At 42.3% G+C, this 27,045-nt stretch overlaps 3 protein-coding genes across 14 annotated transcripts in view; 2 read left to right on the top strand and 1 right to left on the bottom strand.

The window, feature by feature from the left end:
* SMAD3 (SMAD family member 3) overlaps positions 1 to 4,995 on the top strand; it is a 75,493-nt gene extending 70,498 nt beyond the window's left edge. For 5 of the 6 annotated variants that reach the window (XM_083851248.1, XM_083851249.1, XM_083851251.1 and 2 more), the window contains one exon: positions 181 to 4,995. In XM_083851248.1, coding sequence (XP_083707374.1) covers positions 181 to 304 — 124 coding nt within the window. In that variant the 3' untranslated portion in view covers positions 305 to 4,995. The remainder of the gene's footprint in view (positions 1 to 180) is intronic. The other variant, XR_014588870.1, reaches the window with a different exon arrangement.
* Positions 447 to 27,034, bottom strand: AAGAB (alpha and gamma adaptin binding protein). Of its 6 annotated transcripts, XR_014588871.1 has the most exons (14): positions 26,873 to 27,034; positions 20,724 to 20,914; positions 19,666 to 19,762; positions 18,870 to 18,959; positions 16,508 to 16,591; positions 16,152 to 16,275; positions 15,407 to 15,453; positions 12,424 to 12,506; positions 11,648 to 11,741; positions 10,863 to 10,967; positions 10,293 to 10,342; positions 10,086 to 10,177; positions 7,319 to 7,463; positions 447 to 7,233 (listed from the first exon to the last, which is right to left on the bottom strand). XR_014588871.1 is itself a non-coding variant. In XM_083851261.1 (13 exons), the coding sequence occupies exons 1-12, from the start codon at positions 26,943 to 26,945 to the stop codon at positions 10,100 to 10,102; spliced, it is 1,116 nt and encodes a 371-aa protein (XP_083707387.1). In that variant the 5' UTR covers positions 26,946 to 27,034; the 3' UTR covers positions 447 to 7,463; positions 10,086 to 10,099. The 6 variants fall into 6 exon arrangements, 5 of the variants coding, with proteins under 5 accessions (XP_083707387.1, XP_083707386.1, XP_083707385.1 ...); XM_083851261.1 differs by having other exon boundaries at positions 447 to 7,463; XM_083851260.1 differs by lacking the exons at positions 447 to 7,233; positions 7,319 to 7,463 and adding an exon at positions 7,508 to 8,503 and having other exon boundaries at positions 26,873 to 27,033.
* IQCH (IQ motif containing H) overlaps positions 12,519 to 27,045 on the top strand; it is an 85,296-nt gene continuing 70,769 nt past the window's right edge. Inside the window, exons 1-4 of one of the 2 annotated variants that reach the window (XM_083851221.1) lie at positions 12,520 to 14,533; positions 14,636 to 14,742; positions 24,851 to 24,917; positions 25,535 to 25,629. The gene's annotated coding sequence lies outside the window, so the exon portion shown is untranslated. Of the gene's footprint in view, positions 14,743 to 24,850; positions 24,918 to 25,534; positions 25,630 to 27,045 lie in introns of both variants that reach the window. The other variant, XM_083851222.1, reaches the window with a different exon arrangement.

The following is a 27,045-nucleotide window of genomic DNA, read 5'->3' as shown; positions in this document are numbered from 1 at the left end:
CAGAAGCATGTTGAAGAGGAGAGAGACATTCCTTTGGCCCCGCATGCAAGACTATTGTCTAAGCAGGAAAGAATGCTTCGGTAGCTGTAAAACCTTTTCACATTTGTGAAGTTTTGTAAGTCACATTTATGTTTTTTTTTTCCCTCTCTCTCCCTCTCCCCCACCCCTTCTTTCTCGTAGGCGGCAGACTGTGACCAGCACTCCCTGCTGGATCGAACTGCATCTCAACGGTCCTCTGCAGTGGCTGGACAAGGTCCTCACCCAGATGGGCTCCCCCAGCATCCGCTGCTCCAGCGTCTCCTAAGGAAATATCTCCTGGGGGCGGGCGGGGGGAACAAGGACTGGAAAATGGAATTGGCTTAACCCTTAGCAAAAGGCATAGAAAGCAAACTCCCAGTTACTGAAGTGATAAGGAAAAAGATCTGCTACAAAGTGGGTTGTCTTGGTTTTGTTTCTTTCTTTTTTCTTTTTTTTTTTAATGAAACTTAAAGACCCATTTAAGCCACTTCCACTGAACCTGTTAGCACTTTGGTTACGATGCTATGGGCCATTGCAGTTAGCATGAAGCTGAAGCTTATCACGATGAAAAAAACGGACTTTGGTTTCAGCGGAGAGAAGCCAGTGCTCTGCCTCCAGCCGCGTCGCGGTGCCGCTGGCACCAGCCGGCCGGGAGGGAACTTTCCCTTTGCCTCTCACACCTCCAGCCTCGGGTCATGTAGCATCTCGGAAAAGCCAGGTACGGCGGGACTTTGGGATGACTCTTGCTCATGCGTTACCATCTCCCTCCATCTGAGGACACCTGTTCTCCCTGCGATTGCGGCAGGAGGGGGGGAAGAAACATTTAAAGCACATGCAAGAGCGAATTCCCCCAGCGATGCTCCAAAATTTCCAAAATTTCCCATGCTGGACCAGTAACGAGGAGGCAGAGCCTTGCTTCGTGCCCGAGAGATGCAGCTGACGCCCCGAGCGCCTCAGACTGGATTTACATGAAGCAAAAGGCCTGACTTAAGGCACCTTCTGATATTGCTGCAGCAACTTTCGACTGGAGCTGCTCACAGACAGACATTTGTGATGTGGGGAGCTCTTGCTGGATAAGTTAAGCCTTTGTTATTGTGCAGTCTATTTACATTAACTACAGAAAGTTTGTATTCTATTTTCTCAGTATGTCAAACGGTATCTGCCACTTCTTAAGTCTTAGGGGCGGAGTGAATTCAGCGCCCAGGTCTGCTCGAGAGACGGGAGTGAACAGACCCTTGCTGCCATTTGCAGAAAACACAGTTCAGTAGGTCATCCCACGCTGTCACCATGACTGTGCATGAACCAGGGCATCTCAGACACACAAAAACTCAGTTAAAAAACGTATTTCATCTGATCGAAATGCTCTGAGATGTGGTTTTTGCCTGGAGAAATTGGGAGAGTGTATTTACGTGTATTATAAAATGTTCATTTTAAATATACATGCTCCAGACTGTTTAATACTTTTTCCCTGTAGCAACTGTCATGGCAAACAACTTCCACAACTGGAAAAAAAAAAACAACACAACAACTTGTTTTTATGGTTCAGATTTGCCAAATCAGTGTCATAGCTTTGTCAGTGCTATCCAATTATCCGTTCCTTTGTACCTCTGTTGAACATCGTACGCCTTTGTGCCAAAATGGAAGGGGGAGGGGAGAAAGCGATAATCAGTTTCCTATGGAAATCTTTTTTATTTTTTTTTTCCTTCTATATCCAAAAGGCAGAGACACAAGATCTGGCTCTGGGAAGGACAGACTGTGACGGACATTACGGTGGTTTGTGTTAACTTTCGTCCTGCACAGTTTTAGGCTCCCAGATGCGGCCAAGAGCCCAGTGGAAGTTTCCCTGCGTGCCAGAGCCCTGCTCCCCGGTGGGGAAGGGACTTGTGCGACCCCAGACACTCACCAGCAGCTTCCATGCACCCGCCTGTCTGTAGGGAGAGGCTTTTGGGATGTGCCTGTTCCTCTGAGACCGCCCTGCATCAGCCCCACTGCTGGGGCTGCGACACCCGGCGCTTCTGGACCCGGGGCCCCGGGTGCGCTGGGCACAGAGACCACCGGGAGCCCCCTGGCCACTTTACCAGGCGAATGGGGGAGGCTTTAGCAGGGAGTTTTCTTCCAGAAGTGAGAAATGACATTTTGTATGTGAAATGTAAAGCCTGGGGAAGCCTTTCAGTGGTGGGCACGCTCCCGAATGATGCAGGGACAACGCAGGCACGTCTCAGCAGCCTCCTGCAGGACTTTGGAGCTTTCACTGTGTGCTCAGCACGGCTTGTGGCATAGCGCTGGAGGTTTTCTAGGATTTTTTTCTTCTTTTTTTTTTAGTTTTTGCAATGCGTCTGATTTTTTTAGTTAAATCTCTTGATTGCATGGACTTGTGCAATAAGAGCATCTGTATAAAATAGCGTTCTCTAGCCGCTGGAGAAGTAGGTCTGTCTGTCCTTGTGGGTTGATCAGGCACGTACTTTCGGATGCAGTTTTCTAACATAGTTGCAAACAAATTTATGCGGACTTCTGTGGAAATATTTGACTTGCTGTTCTAGTGAGAGAGGAAAAAAAACTGCTCTAAAAATGGCCCCAGGATTCCTTCCTCGAGTGGCGTTAAGTCACATTTTGCTTTATTTTACCAAACTTTTCTTTATCTGCATGATGATGGAGGAGGTTGGGCTCTCTGGTGTCTTGTGCATTAGCACCAAAAACAGCATCTTAAATTCGAGGCTCAGAAAGCTCGTTACACGCGGCGGCGTGTGCAGGAACCCAGCCCGACCCGGAGGCGACAAGCTGCAGTAACCCGGCTTCGGCTTCAGGTCTGCGCGCAGAATCGCCGCCGCCTCCGCCCAGCTGAGGGCTGGAGCTGGGTTTCCTCTCTGCCCAGACCTGCAGCTTTTGTTTGATAACAGATAGCGAATCGCCAGCCGCTGCTAACAGATGCCTTTTGAAACAGGATTGGGATGATGGATAAAACCTTTGGTTAATCTCACCTCGTCATCCCTTAAGTAAAATGGCTTCAGATGAAAAATGCAAGCCAGTCCAGCAGTACCGTTAGATCAAATTGAGAGGAGGTTATCTTCACTCGAGTATTAATTTCCTCTCCTCCCCTTTGCCTTCTCACTAATTCATAAAAGCTTTCTGGTTTCTGATGTTACCTTATAAAGGCAAATAGAAAGTCCTGCCCCACGCAACACATGAGAAGATAAAGGCTGGGGAGGGTGTGATCCAAGGGACGTTTTGGTTGTTTCCTTGCAGTTGCGCAGTTGAGGTGAACTGTACAGAAGAAAGGAAATTAATTCCCCTGCCAGGTCTGAAGTGTGCTTAATGACGCCATCCGTGCGGACACTAAGGAAGGGAAGAGGTAGCACTCGGCTGCAGCTTGTTGGAGGCAGCGGTGCCCCAGAGGTACACGTGGCTTACTCTTGATTTTACTTTTCTTTCTAAAACTTTATTAAAGTAGCTTTGATATGTAGCACAAATGTATGCAATCAGCCGCGCCCTAGCTTAGATTACACGACTGTACTGGAATATCTTCTCATTTAGTGGTAGTCTTGGCTAGTTTTACCAGGATTTCATACATTTTTGTTACTAGTAGAGAGTCACTAGCAGGAACTTTGACTCTTTTTAATTGGTGTAGCCGTACACAAGGGCCTGGCTGCTGGCAGATGATATTGATGGCCTTGTGGTTTTATATGTCTGTGGTGATTTTTTTTTATTATTATTAATGTATTGAACTGAATTGCAGTGTGTATTTTGTGTTAAGCTTGTCTTAGAAGTAATCCAGTGCTATCCATTTGATTTAATTGTCAGGAATCAGCATGCGTTTATACAAAGATGGAGAAATCTGATTGTATGACATTTCCTCAAAGCTCTGGTTATCCACAGTTACCATGAGAAGGTTGCAGGGTAACCTTTGAGAAAGCAGTAAGCAAATCGGTTTCCCCTCCCCTAAAGGATCAACATGCTTTGAAGCGTGCAGAGGACTCCCTTCCAGGTTGAAGAATATTCAGGACTCCAGCTCAAGCAGCAAGTATTGGCATCCACGCCTTGTGCTATTTACTAACTAGAAAAAGCACAAGGAGCGAGAAGAACCCAGCTCAGTGAAGTACTTCAGCCATATCGCAAAACACCCGTGAGCTTTCCTAGTTCTCTAAGGTACTGGATAGGTAGGAGGAATGGAATATCACGAATAAGCTGGTAAGCTAGAATGAGAAATAATTAGTCGCTATATAGTAGCTGATTGAGCGGTATGGTTAAGAAATTCAGTATATGTTTTTTATTATGTACATGCTTGTATTTATGTTGTCTTTCTTGAATATTCAGATGAATCAAATATTTAACAGAAAGGGCGATAACAGATTCAGATATTAAATCCTTCATACGTCCCTTTCTGGTGATTGCTAGAAATGAGGCAGTTACTGACGTCAGAACAAGAGACTCATCTCAGAGCTGAGCAACAAGCCCTGGCACACAAAGCAAAATAAGGACTCCTCCAGCAGGAGTCTTTGCCCGAGTTGCTGTTGTATTTTTAGCAATAAGTCAGGTTCCCAGAGGGGCCCTTGAATTGTGGTCTTCAGGTCTTTTCAGATTAATGAGGCTTTAAAAAGAAAATAACATACTATTCCATAAATGTTTCGGTTCATCTTACGTTTCCTCCGGTATGCGGACACTAGAGGAGTCTGCACCGGTCTCTGCTGCTGAGATGCATCTAGTTCACTCTCCCAAAGGAGGCAGCCTACTTCCTTCACTCTCGATTGAACTATTCCCCCTTTGATAGATATGTATGAGCATGTATGCAGTAGTGTTTAGATCTTCTTAACCTGCGATTGTATGTTAATGACCGGTGGTGTCACCTACATGCTTTAGCTTGTTAAGCATTATTCACCTATTTTGTTACTAAAGACCTGTACTATGTATGCCCTCTTATTTCATATGTGAAACTGTAAGTTCTATTTTTGACATTTTAATAAACTTTGATTTGAAAACTGAGGCTCATGAGCAAACAAGGATACTGTAAAAATATATTTAAGGACAGAAACTGAAAGCATTTGGAGTTTTGAAACCACAGAGAATACAGAGCCAGCAGTGTCCTTAGGTATGACAATGGACGTTTCCAGCAGCGCACATAAGCTCTCGGTTACAGGTAAGGTCATCTTTCTTTGGGCAGTTTGTTCGTGAATTTAAAGCCAGAAATAGCATTGCTTAAAAAAAAAAAATGCAACCAGTTCTTTTAACTAATGGGTTTCAAAGGTGAGTAGAAGTGGAGCACTGCAGCTCAAAGGATTTATTGTCGAATTGCTGGAGAAGTCAGAGGTAGCTATCCCACCTAGTCCACCTATGCCACATAAGCTCCTGCATGGCTGCATTACGTTCCTAGATGAAGTTCTGACCTCCTAAGATGTATTTTTGGCTGTTGCCCCTTGCTATAACAGGTTTCTCAGGCCCACGGTCTCTTTGCAGCAGTGCTGCTCCCGCTCCCAGCCACTCAAGGAGAGCATCTTCAGCAATCACTGTAGCCAGCAATTAAACAGTAGCCAAACTTTACCTGGGTAGAGTCCTTTACACCCAGCCTGAGCGAGCTGGGTGCCGTGGACGTGTCCCTGCTGCTGTCAGTACCAGCCTGCACCCAGAGGTGGGCCCGGGCTGTGAAATGCCGAGTGAAGCAGGAGGCAGGCAGCGAGGAGCCGGGCTGGGAAGCAAGGTGCGTACCCGCTGGCGTTCAGCCGGCCTCGGAGAGGGCATTCTGCAAATAGTGTTCCTGACAAAGCCAAGGCACACTATGATCTAAGTCTGTGAACTCCTAACGTTCCTCCTAGGGTTTCACCGAAATTCAGATTTTTTTTTTTGTTGTTTTTCCTGACAGAGGATTTACGAGAATACTTTTTCCACTCTGTTTTCCAACAATGTGGTAATAAAAGGGTCTTGTCCAGGTTTTATAGTAGGGTTGCCAAAATGCATGTGTGATGTAGTAAACCAGTTTGGAGCTGTGAGTTCTGCTAGTTGTCACCTGAATATATCATGGATTTCAGTATCAAAAACTCGTTTGCACTGATAAAAGGAAGCTGAAGCAAAATACAGGTTTGATAATAAACAAAAAACCTCAAAGATTTAGCACCCCCCCCCCCCCCCCCCCCAAAAAAAAAAAAATGTGAATCAACATTCCCTGGAGGTTTCAGTTCAGAAGAAAGTTGGGTAACCAACAGTTATCTGCCAAGGGGCAGGAAAGTCCTCTCGCAAGTGTAAGCCTAGACCTTGGTCAGGACAGCAGCCTGGTTTGTAGGGCTACGCCTCGCCGCCAGCCCCTAACGGAGCGCCCTACCAGCAGATCCGTTCTGAAGACAAGGGGAGCAGGGGGGCTCTGATGTTAGACTTGAGGCGTGTGATTCTGTTCAGGTTTCATTCCCTTCTCTATGCTTCCTCCTGGCTGAAGGGCGGGGTGTCTCCTCCCCAGGTTCTGCAGGAAGCTCCCTTGTTAGGCAGCTGGGTCCCCGCTGGCTGTCTTGCAAAGGGTCGGACTTTTGTGCACGTGGAGAATTGGCTTTCCAACAGAGCGCTGTGTCTGCTAAATTTGGAGGGGGGAGGATGCTTTCCGAGCACCGCGATAAAATCCGTCTGAAATGCACTAAATCAAATCTAAGGCCACCGGGTTAAACCAACAGCAGCGGTCTGCAGACGATGGCGCAGGAAGAGAAAGGCGTTCTGCAAACCTTTCCTGGAGCACGGCTCTTTGCCAAAGGCGGCGCACGTGTTTGCAGGGTCACAGCTGCCTCCAGAGTGGAGCAATAGGAAGACAACGTTACGTTACTGTTTGATTTCCTCGCTGCCTTTCACACACTGCCTTTCTGTTCGTCACATCCCCACGCCGTTACGCCCTTGCCACCCCTTGCGTGACAGCTCTGCGCCTCCAAGGAAAACTACCCAGAGGCGGTCAAACAGGCACCGTGTAGGCTGATGGAGCCTTCACAGTTCAGCTCGTTACGCTGTGTTTTCATGAGATTCATCTGATAATCGGTGCCATGGCTAACGATGGCATTGCAATTTAATCAGGCCCGTTTAGTTTAAACTAATCTTCCACAGCCTTTGGAGTGTTTGCTGTAACCTCTTAAAGTGCTCTTTGCTAACAAATGTGATCGCTTTCCTTTGAGCTTTCTTACAAAGGCCACACACAGAAAGTGATCCTTCCCATTTTCACTGAAGCATCGTTGTGTTCTCCTCCAGAATCATGTCCTAAAAATAATGTACTGTATATCTAGATGCTCTTGTGACCATCGTTACCTAAGACAAGCTGCTACATCTAGCCACAGTGCATTACCTCAACTGTGGCACGTGGCAGGACCACAGAGCTGTTGCAGAGCCTTGCTCAGCAGTGGAATACCAACACCTGGGAAAGTTAGCTTCAAAACTGTTACAGGGATGTAAAACCAAGGCAGGAATTCTTCTGCTATTGCTACACAGTGCTGCGAAAGAGAAAAAGAGAAACTAAGACGCAACAACTTCCAGGTTAGCATTTCAACTAATGCCCCTTTTATTCATTTCTGTAACACCTATTTTGTAAAGAACTTCTGTAGCCAGAAGCAAAGCTTCTCCAGAAAGAAAAACCCAAGTCACCAGCAAAGTAAACTTTAAAAATACAATACAATAATCTTCATGGATCATTAAAACTAGTTGCCGGTACCTCTCAGCCACACCTCCTACCTTGATGAATAAATAGTGCTTTCTTAAAGCACAGAAAGCATCTACTAATGAGACAGACATTTACAACAACATTTTGATTCAAAGAGTTCGTAGTATGTTAGTAAGCTCTGCATTAAAATATTATCTGTACAAATGTTTCACCAATCTTAGATAGAAGCAACAGGGATGCCTTCCCTAGGGGATGGTGGCTATCAGACCTACCTCCTACTACACCAGAGTACTTCTGATTAAATCAAGCTTGCTTGTGCTGTCAGCACATGCTCTGTGCTTTCAAATACTTGTTCTCATTACGATCGCTCCTATTTGTAGCAGGCTGACTGTGCCCAGACTGGTAACTCTGACCCTGGAATAAGGCATCGTTTATGGGAATTCATCTGCTTGCACCTTGTAAACAGGCAGGAAAGAACTTAAAACTTAGTTTTTATCATTTTATTCAATTTAAATAAACTATCACAGGTATATCACATGTATGAAAATTGCTTTTATAAAGTATTCAAGTGTATTATGTTCTTCACTGTGTTCAATTAATTTACTCTGCACTTTTGCCACTTATCTCTATTGCACAACTACTATTTAGAAAGGAAAAAAAAAAAAATCTTCAGCTACCAAGAAGCAAACAGAAAACTGTTCCCTACTTGGAAGGCACCACCTTCAGTTCTTTATTACAGCTCTCTGTGTTGGGGAAAAAACAAACAAACAAACCAGGAGCGAATGGGAGGAGATGGCAAAGTCATGGCAAGGCCTGGCAGATGGGAAGAGGTGGCGCTGGTAGGTGTGGTTCCTTGAATGTCTATGTGTGTCCCTGTAAAAGGAACATTTCTTCTTGAAAATATGTGTTTTACTGTGGTTCAGTCTTTATATAGCTTTTCAGGCTACTAAGAAGGCATTGTTTCTATTCCTTAAGAGTTGAAAACACTTCAGATTTTACCCAGGACATGATTTACGGCATTCTAAGAAGCCTATTATTTTAGCTTTGCTTAATCTTAAAAGAACAGGCAACGAATGTCAAGAACCACTGTGAAAGTGCTTTCAGAATTTAAAGCTGTCAAATAATTTATGGAAAGCCACTGGTTCAAGACTCACTACATTTACTAAAATGAAAAAACAGACTCTAGAAAAGTTCATTTCAAATTTTCAAAATAAAATTGCTTAACACTGCCTATTTTCCGATTGATAAGGAAATGTTCTTTGGGGAAAATACATGCCATTTCACGTGGTACATCTGACAAGCGCTAGAGAAGGTCTGCTCCTTCAGCAGGGAATCTGCTGGCTGCCTCCTTCCATTGATCTGCTGACTGTGTCTGACAGTTGACGGTAGTAGAAAAGGGGGATGTGGCAGCTGACTTTTCTCTTCTCTCTTCCTCACTGACCTTTGCCTTCCTTCTTGTTGTCCTAGAGCCACGTTTGTTTACATTCTCCAGTAAGTCTGACTACGTGACCGCGTAGAAGATGGCAATATTACTAATGAAGGAATTTTTTAATCCTTGATAATATGAAGCAGTAATTTGAGACTTGCATTCTGGCACCTTCTAATTAATATACAGGTGCGCAAGTCTGTAATAAATGCACCAGGAGCCAGTGTGGGGTGTTTGAAATCACAGCTTCTCTCCTTAGATATTTAGGCTAGAATTCACCAGCAGGAGGTCTGTGCATTCTCCTAGGCCTTCGAGGCCAAGCACTGCAGAAGGTTTGGGCAGGGAACTTCACCCCTGGAACAACAGCAAAAATCTGTCTTGCATTTAATCTCAAATTTAGTTTCTAGTGGAAACCCAGGGAGCGTGGCACGACACCTGAGTTTTCACGGAAGGACCACATACTTACAAACGCAAATAGAATTCAAAGCCTATGGGCCATTTCTAATAGCTTTGGCACTCAGCAGGATTAACCTCGCAGACTTGGCATAGCAGCTCACAATAGGGCACAATTCACCAACTTTCTCTTCATGGCTCATATAAATCTGGTTTGTTTTAACTAGTAAGTCAGCTATAAAGCTACATAAAAACATCAAACAGGCTTACATCTAAAATGTGGAATTTAGAATGAAGTACTCATTTAACAACCACTAGCCATATGTAGAAAGATAACTGGTTGTAAATTTGTTTATTTAAACTCAAAAGAGGAAACAATAAAAATGTTAATTTGAAAAATGTAAACTAACTTATTATTTCCTCTAACTCCATCCTTGTCTTCTAAAACTCTCAGAGAGAGAATGAACGCTCAGACAAAACCACTCTAACCATTAGGTGTTGTGGAATGTGTTACTTAATACAATGATTACGGAGAATCCTTTAACCAAAGAGAGCAATTAAAGCTAAATGGGGCTATTTGCAATAAACACTCATTGCAGGAAAAGATCACTCTTTTAGGATCGCTTTGTCGCTTACGGCTACAGAAGAACTTAGTTTTCTTCGTCTGAGGAGAGACCTTCAATTTCATCTCTGTCTCCTCCAATCGCCATCCAGAATGCTTTGGCCACCTAACAAGGAAAAAATGGGAAAAATTCCCCTCAAGTGACTGAAGGTTTAGCAGTTTAGAGCTCAGAAAGGAAAACTCCATTTTTAATAATTTCAATGTGAACTTCAAAATCTCACCTTTTCCGCATGCAGTTTTCTTTGTTCATGAGGCAACGTTGCAGCTTTTTCTGTGGAAAAGAACATGACTTGGGTTGTCACCCTCAGAAGCAAGCAGGCAGAGAAATGCCTATTGCAGTTATTTTTAGGGGACTACAAAGAAACATCTTTAGGATTATAAAAAAGGAAGCATGTTTAGTAAGTGCTATTGCAACTTGCAAACACCAGAAAGCCAATGCTTCTGAGCACACTGGATTTCATCTCAAATGTTTGTACCGTTAAACTGCAAGACTGGCGCGCAGTTGTAGAGCTAAAATGAAAGTTCTGCTACAGGTTCTTGAATAGAAAACTGTAATGTTAATTCATGGTGGACTAGAACTGTGCGATAGCAGTCAACTGAGCAATATCGACTTTCAAAAGCATTATTAAGATGATGGACAAATTAATGAAAGGATCAGCAACTTGTACAATACCTCAGGCAGCAGAATAAGGATTTGTAGGATTTGTACAACCTCCCCACTTCACACACTGGCTTTCATGCCTTTGATTGATTAGAACAGGCGAGCTAGTACCTCTCTCCCCAATACATACCTTTCATTTCTTTCAACTTTGAAAACAGCCTTTCAAAGTTCTCCAGGTCACCTTCTCTCGTGGTTAGGTTGGCTAGCTCTTGAATGTCCATATCTAACATGGGATCTAAAATAAATGCACATAGGTTTGTTCTAGGTAAATTATTCTGTTTTGTCAGTAGGCATAAAAGCCTTAGTGGCAATCTGATGAAAACAATATTATAACATCTACATATCCCATTCGTACCCCCTCTCTTGCCCCGGAGGGAAAGAAACACTTAACTTACTGATTGTTCAGAAAGACAACTTATGGCACCACTGCAGTGGTAACTAATTTGGGTATGTTATATTGCAGTAACATTTTTGAGTTCAGCCAGTATTTAAGGTTTCTTGCTTAATATAAAATGATCCATTTAGGATGGACCTATGTAGAGTGTGCTTCCTGCTGAATGAGGCTGTAGGATGTCAAACTGTAATTATTTTTCTCTCAACCATAAAGCTTAAAGATTTATTCTTATAAAGATGTTTCTGAACAGGAAGAATACCCTCATTGGGAAATTTCACAAATTCAGATCTGAATGTTTCCAACCAGCGGTACTGCTGGCAGAGCTTAGCTGCAGGAGCCCTATCCTTTCTAAAGCTGGGCCCATTTTCTCATGGAGAACACCTTAATGCTAAACAATTAGCCTCTACTGGCTCTGGCATTTTTGCCATATTTTTCATTGAGAGCAAGCCAGGAGCTTTCTGGGAGCATTCCAGCCAGGGTTGCCGGCTCCAACACATCTGCCAAGCACAAAAAGAGCTTACCTACGTGGTTGTCAATCTGTAAGTTGTTTGTGCTTGCTGCATCTTCTCCGTTGTCTAAATGGGATTCTTCCCTGTCTGCTGCTGAGGGATTGGGCTGTCGGGAAACAAATAGATATTACAGGAACTACTGCACCCTAAAAAGCATCATCAGCAAACCAAGTGCTTCCTTTTTTAACTTCAAAATCTTACTCTTTATCATAAACTGCTACCTACTGTGCCCTGTGTGTCATGAAAGGCCACACTTTTGTAACACTGTACATAGCCACTACAAAAAGCTTTTCTATGATAGGTTTGCTTACTTTTTTAAACAAAACGTTCAAGCGACAGTTTTTTGTTTTGCACAAAATACTGCTTTTGGATATTAATGAGAAACAGCATCTTGAATGGAGCTTTTATAATCTTTCCTTGGCTCCAGTGGGCTGTCTGGGGTAAAATACACACAATGCCAAACTGTGTGTGCAACCCACACCCAGCAGGTTTCCACCCTGAGCGCACAACCAGACATGGCAGGTAAAATGACAAGTTCTGAAGCAATGTTCTGAAAGACAGCGAGCTCACAGCCACGAGGTGACAGCTACCAGGAACAACTGTCTCAGGAGGGCTTTAAAAAAAAAATGCAGACAGTTTTTCAGACTTCAGAAACCTCCTTTAAAATAAATTCTGATAAGCTGTGCAGTATCCCTTGAGAAAGGAGGAAAAAAATGAAAGCCGCCACCACTACACCCAGTGCGACAACAGGAAAGAGCAAAGAACAAGAAATAGGAATTACTGTTTACTTCTGTATCTCGGTTCTCCTCTGATCCAATGCTACAGTTCGCCCCTGCTAATGTACTGAGAAGGCCAAAGCCCTGGGTCCTGTCTAGAAACAAAACAGCTGTTAGTTTGAAAGAAGATGCAGTATTATTGCAAAGAGCTGCAACTGACCGGGGGGGGGGGGGGGGGGTAGAGATTATTTTAGGAAAGACACATCCCCATACCCCCACACCCACAAAACACCCTATAAAACTGTATAGGCAACTTTTAAATATCTAATACAGAATTCATGGAGTTCATTTGGGCTTTCCACGGTTGCTAACCTACTGTGTTTTTCAATGGTATTTTATAACCCAACTTCAAAAAAAAAAGTAAATTGAAACCTGAAACAAAACAATCATCTTTTTCATCTGATAGATATGGCACAGTATTTTTAAATTAAGCTAACTGTATTTTTAAAACTTTGTTTATAAACAAAAATGTACGTGCAATAGGCGGTATTGGGATTTTTGCTAAGCCACGTTTTCTGCTGGCTCTGCCTTGAATAGTAAATATTTGTAGTTACACAGGAGACTCAGGAGAGTTTTCTTAAAATATGAGTATTTTAGTCAACTAAAAAAGAAATAATGTTACTATACTACGAATAGCTAGGAAACAACAACTTACGCCAGAAGAAAGATTAATATTACTTTCTTTAAAGAAATGTGGTCTACATTAATATTACAATAATGACTAAGCTCTAGATTCAAATGTTGAGATGATGTAATTTTTATACACGGTCCAAATTTACTTGCCATTTATACAAAATTTTGCAGAGTCGAATGTGTAACTAAAACCATCAGCTATCTAGAAAACATGTAAACATGTCTCAGCTGGAGAATTACTAAGACTTCATTTCCTGTTTAATAATCTCCACTGTGTTCTTAGGCTAATGTGAGTCCTGTGCCAGTCCTCTTGTCCCCCTAATGCCCCCCCCGGCAGGTATTTGTTTCAATTGGCTCTGTTCTATACAGTTTTTCTGCTTTTACAGATCACTTGCCAAAGGTTTGGGAAGAAGTGAATCAGTCTAGCCGAATGGATCGTCTTAAAAATGTTCAGTTGCAAGAAATAAGAAAGCCCTTAAGTCTGCCAGAGATATTAACAGGCAACTAAGCGATAAAGATTGGGACCTGCAACCCAAAACAAAGTAGCTTCCCGAAGTTTCAGCAAGCTGAGCAAAGCGTTGTCTTTAGGGGAAAAAAGTAAAGATCAATGTTTAGCCAATTTCTGAGTCATCTGAAGCCAGATTGGACATTGCAGTCCAGAATGTACTTGAGAGAGAACGTTCCCACATTGGCAGAGGGGTGGATTAAGTGACCTAATCGTGTACCTCTTTCCTATCTGTGATTTGAGTTCATCCTGTACAGAAAAATGGCAGTGTATCCATCCCCACCACCACATACACGTAACCTCAGCCTGTGTAATTAGAAAATGTTGTCCTAATTAGAAAGTACTAGAATCTACGGCCGGGATCTCTGAAAAGCAGCTATTTGTTTCTCGATCCGTGGTTAGGGAGGTGGCAGACACAACACTTGCTTCCAGTCACACCCTTGAAAAAAACCTTCCTATAAACTCTTTTTATTGGATGTAAAAGTTGTTTCAACTTCTGGGTGCAATTCAGGAAGTGGGTGATGTCTTACACAGTGTTCTTACAGAATCAAAGCCAAAAATTATCTCATTCAAATTATTGTAACAGCCGATGGCTCCATTATGATGCAGTCTATAGGGTTTCACAGGTGCCATCAGTCGCTGCTCTGAGCATGGCTTAGTAATTCATATATGCTTGTTTCGTAGCAAAACGTTCTCTACTGTCTTTATCTACTCCTCTTCCATAGTCTGTCTGCAGCTGACGTGACACTCATACAAAAAATGGAACTAAGAAGTGGGAATTCAAAATTTGTTTAAACAATTAAGTTCAAATATTACCAATAAATTGGGCTAATTCTTTGTAAAGGGAGCCAGGCTAATGAGCGGCTCCACCCCAGGTGACCAGCTTCAGCTGCGATCACTGAAGCACATATATAAGCAGGAAAGCAGGCAGCCAACCTCTTTCAGAGGGCAGCAATTTGTTTCTCTTACTGCTGAGTCAACAAGGTTTGCTCCTGTTGGGTCAGCTAAGAACAACAGCAGTATTACAAGCTGTTGGGGGTGAGAAGTTTGTTAACTGAAGAAGTGTTGATGTTCTTCTGCACAAAGGGAAGAAAGTAAGTCACCTGATTCTCAGACTGAAGAGGGCTCCAAGACCTGGAGAACAAGAAACTTTATACCAACCAGAAAGGGGATTGCTCTCTAAGTCTTCTCAGGTAAGGCTGCTTATTTTCCTTTTCTAGAGACAATAACTGCTTCATTTACACACAAATTATGTAGTATTACATGATGTAAAATTGTTTACAGTTCAATTATATTTAATGCTTATCCTTATGGATCAGTATAAGAATGAATATGTTTAATGGTTAGAGAAAAAAATCAAAAAGTCAAGTTTTTCTTAATAATTACATGGTACTTGACAACTTCAGAAGAATTGTGCTTGGGTTCAGGATAACACACTTTAAAACAACATGGTTTTGATGCTCATAGCTTAAAAAAAACATTCCTATTCCGTCCATTAATTTAAATTCTCATACAAACAGCTACCTGAAGTAAGGTAATGCTGTAATATTGGCTTTTTGGATGGCTACACTTAACAGTGCTATAAACCTTTCCTGCTACTCAAACATCGTATATTCTGTATGAAAAAACTTTCACATGAAGTGTGACTGTATGACTTCTAAATGGTCGGCAGTTATAGGTAACTCAGCAGAAAAGCTAAGGTTTTATTTACACGGTGGCTAGTTTCCAGGATCAGGAGGAAGCTGAAAACAATAGATATGCTACAGGTTGTAAAAAGTTCTATTTTAGGTAAAATGAGCTCAACCACTTCCCTTTGAAAGCACAGTCAAGTTGCAACAACGTCCAAATATAGTTCACCTCCTGAGGGGTTTGTAGTAACATATATCAACACTGTGGTTTCTGTACTGTGGAGATAAAAAAAAAAAAATCTGGATTTTTAAGGAGTTTGACCTTCACATAATATGCTAATGATGCATAGGAATTTCCCCCCATAAAGAACTGAATATGTGACTAAGTTCTGTTCTTCTGTAATGTGACATCTGTCAAATGTTAAGAATACCATTTTTGTACTAGTAAGATTAACTTCATGCCATCTCAAATAGCTACCTGTTTCCTCTACAATGGTTACGGTAAGCTGGAACCAATCTTAGCCTCGTTCTGATGTGGGGTGAGAAATACTGAAAAGGCAACCTTAAAAAAAAGTTCAGGAGTTCTCATCCTAGTTACACTGAATCCCCAATAACCATCTTGCAGTTACAAGAACAAAAACCTCTCAGCACTTGAAATCATTCTACAGTAAAAAGATGTAGGAAGGAAGAAGCCACAACAGTGGAAAATTGTACATCAGGGAGCAGGCAGACATCAGAAGGTTTCAGAGTTATCCCACTAAAAACAAGAAATATAAGGCCAAACACCACACAAAAATTCATCTTCCTACATTTCCTGCAACAACTTGTGTAATTAGAAAGGTTATTAAAGGCTTTCAAGAAAACAGAAGTATTTACACTAGTAGTAACTCTGGGCTAGCCACACATTTCCTCTTCTACTGTCTAATCCTGAAGTGATTTTTCCAAAACTGTATCTCCACCTGATAATCAATTACCTGCAGGAAACTGGGTTGTCTGGTTTTTGTGCTATTTCCAAAAAGTTCTGCAGTTTCCGTTTACTTAAGTGAGATTTCTGTTGGGAACTCAGTCCTTCTTGCAGTGCACTTAATGTATTAAAACCTTCAACAGACATTTGAGAGCAAGTTAAAGTATAGAGGAAACAGGAACAAATATTGAAATGGGATTAAATCTCACCCATTGCCCCTCCAAGTCTCGGTTTATCAAGGGACAGCAAGTGATACCTGGAAAAGCCTATTTCCATGTAAAAGGTTGGAGTACTGTAGCTGTCTGCGTACTGATGCATTGGCAATAACACCGTAGAATTCACACAGTGGGGATCTGTATTACATACCAGTCTTCATGACTACATTCGACCACACATTGGCATTCAAGGCTTGCACAATTCGTTTGACTCCTGTGGACTCCGGAAAGTCATCTAAACAAAAAGATGTTTCGTTCCTCATAATTAGACCAAACACCAGTACATACTTCAAAGTAATATTATGTGTGACTGAATACCTGTCCTATCTTACACCAATGGATAAAGGACTTTGGTTAGCAAAGAGATTTCTTGCCTTTGCTTCATGAAAGGCCAAAGAAATCTAGATTAATGCCACACCTCTTGGTCTAGACTTGTGGGTGTTATGAACTGTGAGGTCTCTACCTTTTACAGAGAAATCTACATTTTGAGTGGAGCTTTTAAATGTTTAGCACTGGACCTACATTAATAAATTACTTTTTAAAATTACCTGGAAGTTATAAACCATTTTTAAGTCAGTGTTAGAAGCAAGACCTCTTTTACCCCAAGATCTCTCAGAATGCTGTATAGTATAAATAGATTCTAGAATTCCTTCAGAAGGTAAAGAACTTCAGACAACCATTGAAAAGGGTGCAATGCTTGTTAAATGAAAACTATTGTACAAAAGCTATTTTCACAACATCTAACTAAGGGTTGCAGTAATCCTGTAAATTACAGTAACTTCAATGTTTAGGGAAAGCATTGTTTGGACTTCAGCTTACTGAATAGATCTGACACCACTTCATATAAAGTCAGTTTTCCCATTTCCTCGGCTTAGTCAGCTTCCCATGTTTGTGTAGGTCTCACAAAGCAATAGGGAAGAAAAACCCTTTGGATAGGAAAATGTGATTGCTTAAAAATCAGCTCTTCTTGGATGACTCAGGGACAGGTGTAATAATTGAAACTGCCTTTAATAATGAATTTAAAGCTGTTTGTGACCCCTTAGATCAAATACTCTGCCCTCCATGATAATGTTGTTTAGTTTTGTATTGGTCATTATCTAGAGTCTCAGCTCTTGTTCTCAGTACACACTACAACTGATAGTGTAGTTAATAGTAAGAGCTCCAGTTCATTTGGGATGAGATACCAAGAATGTCTTAACTTTTAAACAGATATTAGCTCAATATGTTTACTGAATCTATTTTATCTTCTGTAATTCATATAGAATGCATACAAGGTAAATGTTACTGAGTGCAATGCATTTCCTCTCATGCATGAGTCACAGTGAATCAAGCAGCATGTTAAAAAGTGCAGGAGAGAATGTATATCTTAATATTCCGAAGATTAATACCTGAGTTATTATTCCCATTACTTATTATTTAAAGTGATTATGTTATTTAAATGGTGCATAACTTGTTCTTTACAACACTTATTCAGTAGAAAAATAACTTAATGTTACTAATGTTTCCTTTAAAAGCACTTCAGAAGAAAACTTTAATGGGTATCAATTTCCGATCTTCCTGTTTTCTATGAATCAGATTTATAAACATCCCTCCCACCCCAAATTAAAAAGTGTTAAACCGAAATGCATCTTAAAAGACACAGGGGCAGGAGTTCTTACCTACTTGGGATAAAGTTATAATTTATCTCTCTCTTTGCAGGAGAGGGGAGCTTGAGTTTTAGAAGGCCTTTAGACTAACATATTTTTAGTGACAGCTATGTACTTGGTAAACTTGAAATGGAGCAAATGTTAGTGAATTATTCCACTCAAGACTGGAAATGGAGTTGGTTATCTTATTTTTGGTTCTGTAGTGGTAAAATTTAGACACTTTCTTAATCATTGAGATGAGATAAGGCTAATTCTGATAAGGCTGTCAGGAAGTGCAGAGTCACTTTTCAAGAGTGGAACATCACAGTACTGACTTTGCTTTACGGGTTTTCTCAAGTTGTAACTGTATGGCTAGGCAAGTTATTTTGAAACTGGTTTATTTCCTGTGTAACAGTGCATGCACTTCTAAAACGTTTTTTAATAATCTCCCCTTTTCAGCCTATCATGTCACTGAATAACCTCTATCTTCTCTTTGTATATACAATAGCTTTAAATCTTCTTCAAAAAGACTAAGAATTTTCCTCCCCTTATGCATCTATCTGCTGCTTGTTTTGAGACTGATTTCAAAATGGAATATAAAAGCTTTTTATGTATCAATAGTCTTAGGATTAGTGCCATAAAAGGAGCTGATATTAGTTCTATGTAGGTACTACAGAAACCAGTAGTTGTACTTGGGAGGAGACCAGTGTGATGTCTTGGAGGAAATTCTTCCTCTACTTCCTGACTGCATATAGCTGAGACTAAGCCTTACCGACTGGGAGCATTCCATGCTGTAATCATGTAGCACAGAAATAATCATGCCCCTTGCAATTGTTTAGAGGTTATTTTGGTGTCTTTTTAATTCTAAAAATTAAAACAAGTACCTACCATCTTCATCTGGCAGTTCCTCGGGGCTAAGTTCCACCAGTTCAAAGCCATGCTTGATGCACCATTCCTGAGCTTTCTGTCTGTTAACACCTAATGTGGGGAAACAAAAATGCTTTCTAAACATACACATTTGAGACTAATACCAACAGTTGAATTTCTAGCTGTGTTTTAGTCTCTCAAAGTTGTTTGCTTGTTCTGGATTGTATGGGCAGGGGAAAAGTAGTAGCTGGTTTGGGTCTTCCAATCGCTTTAAATTTAATTCCAAAAGCCCCCAGAATTAAACTTCTTTGAATTATTTTTAAATACTATAAAATCAAATGGCTTACGGGGGAATGTAAGTGAAGTGCCATGGTGAATGAAGGTTTCCACTACTCTGGATTTGAACCTGACATGTGTTACCTTATACAACAGCAAACTGTAAGGAACAGATATGCTAATACAGAACCAAAGCAGCCATGTGTATTTAATGCCCAAATGATTAAAAAAAAATTAATATAATTTCCACTAGAGTTAAGCAACTCAGTCATCCTTTTTCTTCACTAGCAAGGATCGTGAACATCAGTAACATGCCTGCCCTGTTAGTTACCTTGCAGTGCACACTAGCATACTAGGAGTGGGATATGCAAAGTTCATTTTAAGCAAACTTGTAAAATTCTGATTCAGTTTTAGGTACTACTAGTTTAATACTTCTGTTCTTGGTCATGAGAACACCCTGGCTCTTAAATACAAAGCCTATTTTCACCCAGGTATTTTAAGAAATCTTTAAGTCAGTTTTGGATTTCTACAGGTATCATACCATTTTCAGATACCCTGTTACAGACCAGGATCATGACTTCTGGTAGCCACTCTTCTGTCAGAGGAAGCCATTCAGAGACACTATCAAGTCCAGATTTCTAAAGGAAAGAAAAAGATCTTTGGAATACATCCTCAAATACTTTACAAGTTTTACACCAGTTTTAATCATTAATAGTACTAGAAAAATAGCAATGAGATAAGGAAATGTGCCAGACTGCACATTAGGTACGTTTAAGATGCTTGTGTTCTAACTACAGAAGTTGATTTATATACAGCAGCCTTCTTGATTCTTGATTTACCTTTGACCTCCCTTTCATATTTAATGCTAATTATGCAACCCTAATTTAGATTAGGAAAGTCTTTCACTTAATGTTGATCACTAGTATTTGGTTTTAAGCAGATCTCAGGTTTGATGTTCAGCTATTCCATCTTCCACACTGAAGGGGATGTTGTGGTAACTGATGAACAATGCTCATTGCTCTGTTTTATTCTGAGACAGTACTGAGATGTCTGGCTAAAGGTATCTTTGCAGAGTGTGTGGTATGCATCCTTTCCCACCTGTAGTGGAAAACAGTTCCTTGTAGCATACTCCTAAGTTCCTTGTAGAACAGCTCCTATGTAGAACAGCTTGTCTCAATCTTTCTGGCTTTTGCTAAAGCACTAGATTCATTGCTACCAGCTTTGTAGAAACAACTTCAGGTAAAATAACAGCACTGAGCCTCACATTTAGCTTCCTTGTCCTTGGCTATTCTCAAGCAGCCTTTCTGAACTAGCATCAGCTATGAGTAAAGCTGGAGGTGGTGGGTTGGAAAAGGATTCGCCTTAGTGGCATATTTACATCCTGAAGAAATCTCTCTTCCAGCCAGGGTGTAACAGCAAAAGGGAAGGAAATATTTGCTGTTGTTACAAGGCATAATTTACCTTTGATCTACTGATAATTAATAGAACAGCTTAAAAGAAATGGAAGTCACAGGATGAAGATACTATAGATTGTGGTTATCACCATAAGGCAGCTATACCATACAGATAAAGCAATGTAATGAAGCAGAAGACTCTTACTATTGAGCTGTCAAAGTACACCACAAATGCTTGCACAGATTCAGCAATTTCTCCAGTAACATGAAATGTGCTTGGTACCACACAGAGGTGAATATCTGCAGAGTAATATTTATTATCTATTGTCCAGGGGTAAAAATTCACTCCTCCACTTGTAGTAGCACCCACAGTAAGGTCGTCTTTTCCTGTGATACCTGTATAAAAGAAAATGAGAGATTATAAAAACCAGCATCAAGAAAATAATTCAACTAGCAAAGCTTGGCACAAGGCTGATACACAGCCATATTTACTTGCTATAATAAAATGAGTATGTATTTAAGATGTACAAAAATTAAAACTCTATTCCTTACTTGATCCTACTGTTTAGTACCCTTAGATGAATTCTAACTTTCAAAAATAAAACATGGTATGGAAGGTCTTGAGAGTAAGCCTTTTTTTTCCCCCTGGAAATGCCTTTTAAAGTGTTAGCCTCAAACTCACGACCTGTAAACAGGATGTATGGGGAGAATAAAAGGCTTCACTTCAGCAGAAACAAACCTTGCACGTTCATTCAGATGTAAAGAACTGTTTAACTGTGACCAAAATCTCAAGGTAACTAATGAGAAAATAAAGTGACTGGAATTCAGTTGTGATTCCCATTAAATTCCACGTAGGAGTTCAACAACTAAAATCCAAGGCAGTGCTTTGATAACACAATGCTGAATGCTGCCCTTGGTGTGCTGGTAGCAACTTTTGCAGAACACTCATGGCGTGACAGCCACCTGGTGGAGCTGAATTATAGCCAGAAGGGGAGCATCCCATCCACACCTTGCTGGAAGGGGCAGGGTATCTTGTCCAAGGTGAACTAACTCGTGGGCATTTTACAATGCAAGTAAATCATATATTAAATTGACTGAGTCATCTGGGCATTGGAAGAGTTTTTTTAAGTGGGTTTTCAAAGATTTTAAGGTTTTTATCTCAAAAGAATTGAGGCAATTCCTTAGTTGGCTGGGGACATCACCACTGAGGTAATCCCACGCAAACCTCGACTCTGAGCTCTACACTCCTACAGCATAAGCTTTCAAACTTATGTTCTTATAAATATGGACGAGACTACTGATTTGGGTTAGGTGTTTTGATACTCTTGAAAAACTTGTTGTTTGTCTATTTGCTATTTCAACTGCAAAATGGAGCATTTCAGTTGTCACTTGTAGCCGTTCCTCCTCCTGTTTGATAGCTCGGGTACAACCATGGTTCTGATGCTCTGTGGCCACAGGAATGATTGAAACTTGGAAAATCAGCAGTCAGACTTGGGCAAAGGGTGGTAAACAGCATGAGGAAAGGAAATCTGTTCAAGCTACCCACTATAGCAAGAGTACAAAAGGGAAAAATTCCAAAAGACTTTCATAAGCTGATGAAAAAAACTTTCATGTCTACTTTGTATATGATCTTCTTACAAAGGAGTTCATGGACAAATTTAGGTCTCAAAGTGCTGCTAGAAGAATGAGGACACATCCCATTTCCTATCACATGCTACTGCTCGTGTATTTGAAGCAGCCTTTCATCCCATTGTGCCTCTGATTACCTGTCATTTGCCCGAAGATTTTGCCAACCCCCTGTGAAATTTCTCTCCTGGTACAAATGGATGCTGTGCGCTGACCTCAAAGCGCTGCGGGAACGTTTTGAAAGGATTCGAACTCGCTGTGTCTGGGACAGCACGTGGGGTTGTACCAAATTACTGCACCGCAGCCCGATCGCTTGCGGCAGGAAGCAACTGCAGCTGGGGCTGCTTGGGAACAGTGCTCTCCTCTCCCTCAAAAGGCGCTTCGACCCACTAGTCTGGGGCTTTGGGGCACCCAAGGAAAGACTACAAAATACTGTACGCTGCAACTCCAACTGAGCTGTCACGGGTACGTTTCACCAGGCCTAAGGATGGTATTTGCTGCCTTGGAATCCCAAGAATTTCTTCCCAACAGTCTGTATTTGAATGGAGAAAAAAATAAACTCAGCCAGAATAGTTTAATTTGAGAGAATAGTCATCGATAAACTCCATTTAGCTTTATTTGGATATGGAATAAATTTCCAGACAATTAACATGGCGAAAGGAGGTGACCTGTCCAACTTATCTCCAGCGAGTTACTCATTTTTAATTTTAAGCTTTCCAGCCACTGAAAGTGTCAGTGGTTTGCCATCCAAAGAGCTCGGAAAACCAACTGAGTCACCCGGTGACCACAACAGCAGGCAGGCGTACGGGGCTGACTTAATTAGCTCGCCTTTCCATAGAGCAGAGAGGCTGGCTTGGACGGCAGGCACGGAAACAGGCTCCAAACGCACCAGTATTAAAGAGAACTAAAAACACGCTTGGAAAAGTTCACGCCACAAAAGAATACTGCTTAGTGTCATTCAAAAATGATTTGGAGTTTAAGATCCTCTCTGAAATGCTTACTTGGATGCTTATTTTAATGGAATAACGTTTCTTGGAACTTTACCATCTCACCAATAACTGCTGAACACTAGGATATATTTCGGTGTCCCCCACTTCTGTCTAAAAGCACTCTGGAGTAATGGAGGCCTCCTCAGACAGGGTGAGTTATTCCGGGCTGGGGGCCAAAGAAACCATTCCTGAGCCAGCTCCAGCGTCCTGCTCAGGCTGTGCCCTCCTGCACACAGCGGCTGTGTTTGCCCGTGTGCCCTCCAGGTTCCCTGTGATCAGCACCCTGCTGGACATGGACGTTTATCTTCCTCCTCCGTGATGTGTGCCTGCACGGCACGCAGCAGATTACCCTGCTCCGTGACTCTTTTTGCCCTCAAGCTGCAAACCATTTGGGAACGAGGCAGCAAAAATGGCATGGGGTCGGTTTGCGGCTCGGTCCAGCGCTGGAGTGACTGGTACTGTATGGATCAATGGGCTTCCGAATTTCTGTCCAAAGCAGAAGGGGCTTTTACTTCCAGGCTGTCAGCCACCACCTTATGGCTTTCCAGGAAACTGATTGGTCATGCTCCTTCTTTACACACAAGTATCCATCATTTTTTAATCCGAAAATATTCTGATACATACTTTTGGAAATGAATTTCAGCTAATTATATAAATGTTTGCTCATTTCATTTTACTGATTTAAACCTGATGACTTTTAATTTCATGGGCTTGCATATAGGCTTTGTAAATTAAACGGTTTAGAAGACAAGGAGGAGGACAGTGTAAAACTGTAAAAATTCACTTATCTGTCCCCTTTTTGTACTAGAGGCTTGTGTATTCTGGAAGGGTAGGGCAGTAATTAATTACTTTAAAAGGCCCATTAGAGACCAGAACTTCTCAGAGAAGCAGAATACAGAGTCACATGTGGATCTCGTGCCTTTTGTTGCTGTGTTCCCTGTTCTCTAACATCCAACTGGCACTTACGCTCTTCTGCCATTTTGTGTTTAAGGTCACTGGGTTAGGGATATCTTTTCAGAACCATTCCAACTTTTTTCAGATATTCTTTCCTAAAGAGATGTTAAGTGTTGATCACTCTTCCCAGTGGTCTTTAGATGGAATAGATGCAAGAACACAACTGCTTTTCTGCTGTGCCCCAAGTGATCCCAGTCCTCTCAGCTGGTAGGTACACCAAGTAGTTCTCGCATTCTGGGCCTTGAGAGCCACCTGGTGGAATACACCATGCGAAATACTCCTGCAAGTTACACAAGGAGTAAAGTGAACTCAAATGTGTGTTCACCTTGGGTTCTGCTGTGGGGGAGGAAGGAGAGGTAGACAGTCCAAAAAAAAGTGGAAGATGACATCAGTTCTGTAAAACAGTATTTGTCTGCCAGTATTTTTTTCTAGTAAAAACAAAAATACTTATTTGGTGTTTTAATTCATAATGTATCTGGTAAGGGCCAATCCTATCTTGCGTGTTCTATAGATTAGTTTTGCCACAGTATACAATGAAATCAAGCATTCAAGGTATCCCATAGAAACTTGAAAGGATAAAAATGTATCTAGCAAATGTACCATAATAATCTCATCCTCGAGCCATTTTCTACTTAAAAGGATTAAAACAGTGGAAAAAGCCTTGCAATTAGCGCAGAAACTTCTGGCAATCCGCAGAATTCAGTTCTTGCATACCTCTGAGCAGCAAAGCCTCTAAGCAGCTTCTCTCTACTTACAAAACCAGGTTTGCCTACAGAGAGCGTGTACCAGGGGAGTCCAGGAACACAGTGGCAACAGCAGTGACGACAGAGGTAAGATATTTTTTTCATGTTGTAGACCCCAAACCCACAGCTATTACATGGACCTTACCAGGCAGTACAGTATTTAGCAGCACATTTAACCACAAATATTGCATATCAAACATTGAATTGCTTCAGAGGTGCTAATATAAGACTCTTGGTCTCAGCACTGAGCCAAACCACTATCATGTAACGCCTTTACGCTGGTGTGACACTCATGCTGTGAAGGCACAAGTACTGAGAATTGTACCAGTGCTTTGTTCCAACCCACCAAAACCTTTTAGCCCACCCAATCTACTGTAGCCAGCCATAGCCATATATCCCCATCAACGTATTCTTAAATGTTTTATAGCTTACTGTGTTCATCTCCCTGGTGGAAGCCCCTTTACTGTGCTCCTAAGCAAGATATCACTGAAAGAGCAGGAAAAAAGGGGTGTGTGTGTGCACTCATGTTGCTGAAGTTATGCACCTCAGCATGCACATCAAAGAGCTCATGCCAATTCCCTAAAAAGCAAGACTGCACTAACAAGTTGTAATGGCAAAACCACCAAGACCTAAACACTTCTTCCTGGAATGCCCCTGATTTTTAGAATTACTAAAAATTCCACCAAAGTTTTCTCTACTATTAGGTCTTACCAACGTTCCCTTTTCCAAGCCATAAAAAGGGGAACTGGGTCTCAAGATAACCACTTCCCGCTGTACGAATGTAGTCACTCGATATGGGGTAAGCGCAATCTTTAGTTTTGACAACTGCAGAGAGGCTGCTTTAACTTTCCCTTTTTCTGTGCTGATGCAGAGATGACAAATGGTCAAATGCATCAAAGAGAACCTAAGCAAGTGCTCAGACCCATCAGGAGCTTTAGGAAGTTCTCCGACCCTGAAGGTCCGAGATATTCTCTGGTCGCTTTATAATTGGAAAGGTGAAACCCGTGGGATTGTGAGCGGCCTGCTTTTGTGTTCCTGTGCCTGCAGTCCTGAGCTGCTGCTGTCACTCTGCTCCCCTCCCTCCTTCTAGTGGCCACCTGGGGTGTCCTGGAGGAACATGAGGCCACTTCTGTGCTGTGGATGCCCAGAATGGCTAACAGCGGGGCTTAGGGTCTAGCCAAGCTGTTACTTGTTTGCACAATAGCAGATGTACACTAATGTGTTTATTCAGTTGTGAGTTGCTCTGGTTTAGTCCATGCTTTAGGGACATGGTTTAGTGGGTGATGGTGGTAGGGGAACAGCTGGACCAGATGAGTTGGAGGTGTTTTCCAACCTTAATGATTCTAGGCGGGACTCTGACAAAAACCACCTCAAGGCAGCGGCTGGCTCACACCAGAACAGATGGGGCTGTGGGGCTTCCTTTCTCCTGCCACCTGCAGCGATGGTGTCAGAGAATGTTTAAGGTTAGAAAAGCCCTCCAGGATCACTTGGTCCAACCACCCCCTACCACCACTGTCACCCACCCAACCGTGTCCCCAGGCACCATGTCCAACCTCTCCTTGAACATCCCAGGGACGGTGACTCCACCACCTCCCTGGGCAACCCGTCCCAATGCCTGACTGCTCTTTCTGACAAGAAATATCTCCTCATTTCCAACCTGAACCTCCCCTGGCGCAACTTGAGGCCATTCCCTGTAGTCCTATCCCTGGTTACCTGCGAGAAGAGGCCGAACCCAGCTCCCAACAGCTTCCTTTCAGGCAGTTGCGGAGAGCAATGAGGTCTCCCCTGAGCCTCCTCTTCCCCAGACCCAACACCCCCGGTTACCTCAGGAAGGACACAAGTCCTCCTCACAGGACTGGCGTCCCAGGCCCTTCACAAGCCTCGCAGCCCTTCTCTAGACACCACTTTATTCCCTCAGTGGCTTATTTATTCCCTCGCTAGCTTATCTATTCCCTCCCTAGTCCATTTCCTCGCAGCGCGGGGGCCGGGGAAGGGCCGTGGGGGGACGCGGCCGGAGGCCCCCCCCCGCGGCGCCCACTCACGTTTGACGAGCTCCTGGGCCGCGAAGCCGCGGGCGCAGCTCGTCACCAGCGCCAGGGGCCCCGCCGCCGCCATGGCGCCCGCCGCGCCCCTTCCGGCCGCTACCACACGGCCCCGGCAGGACGGGGGGGGGAAACGCTCCGAGAGGCGGCCGAACTCGCTTTGTCTTCTCGAC

The sequence above is a fragment of the Anser anser genome (genome assembly GCF_964211835.1).
Source record: "Anser anser genome assembly, chromosome: 10".
In the NCBI taxonomy this organism is placed as follows: Eukaryota; Metazoa; Chordata; class Aves; order Anseriformes; family Anatidae; genus Anser; species Anser anser.
Note: the sequence above shows the minus strand (reverse complement) of the source record. Positions and strands in the feature narration are given on the sequence as shown.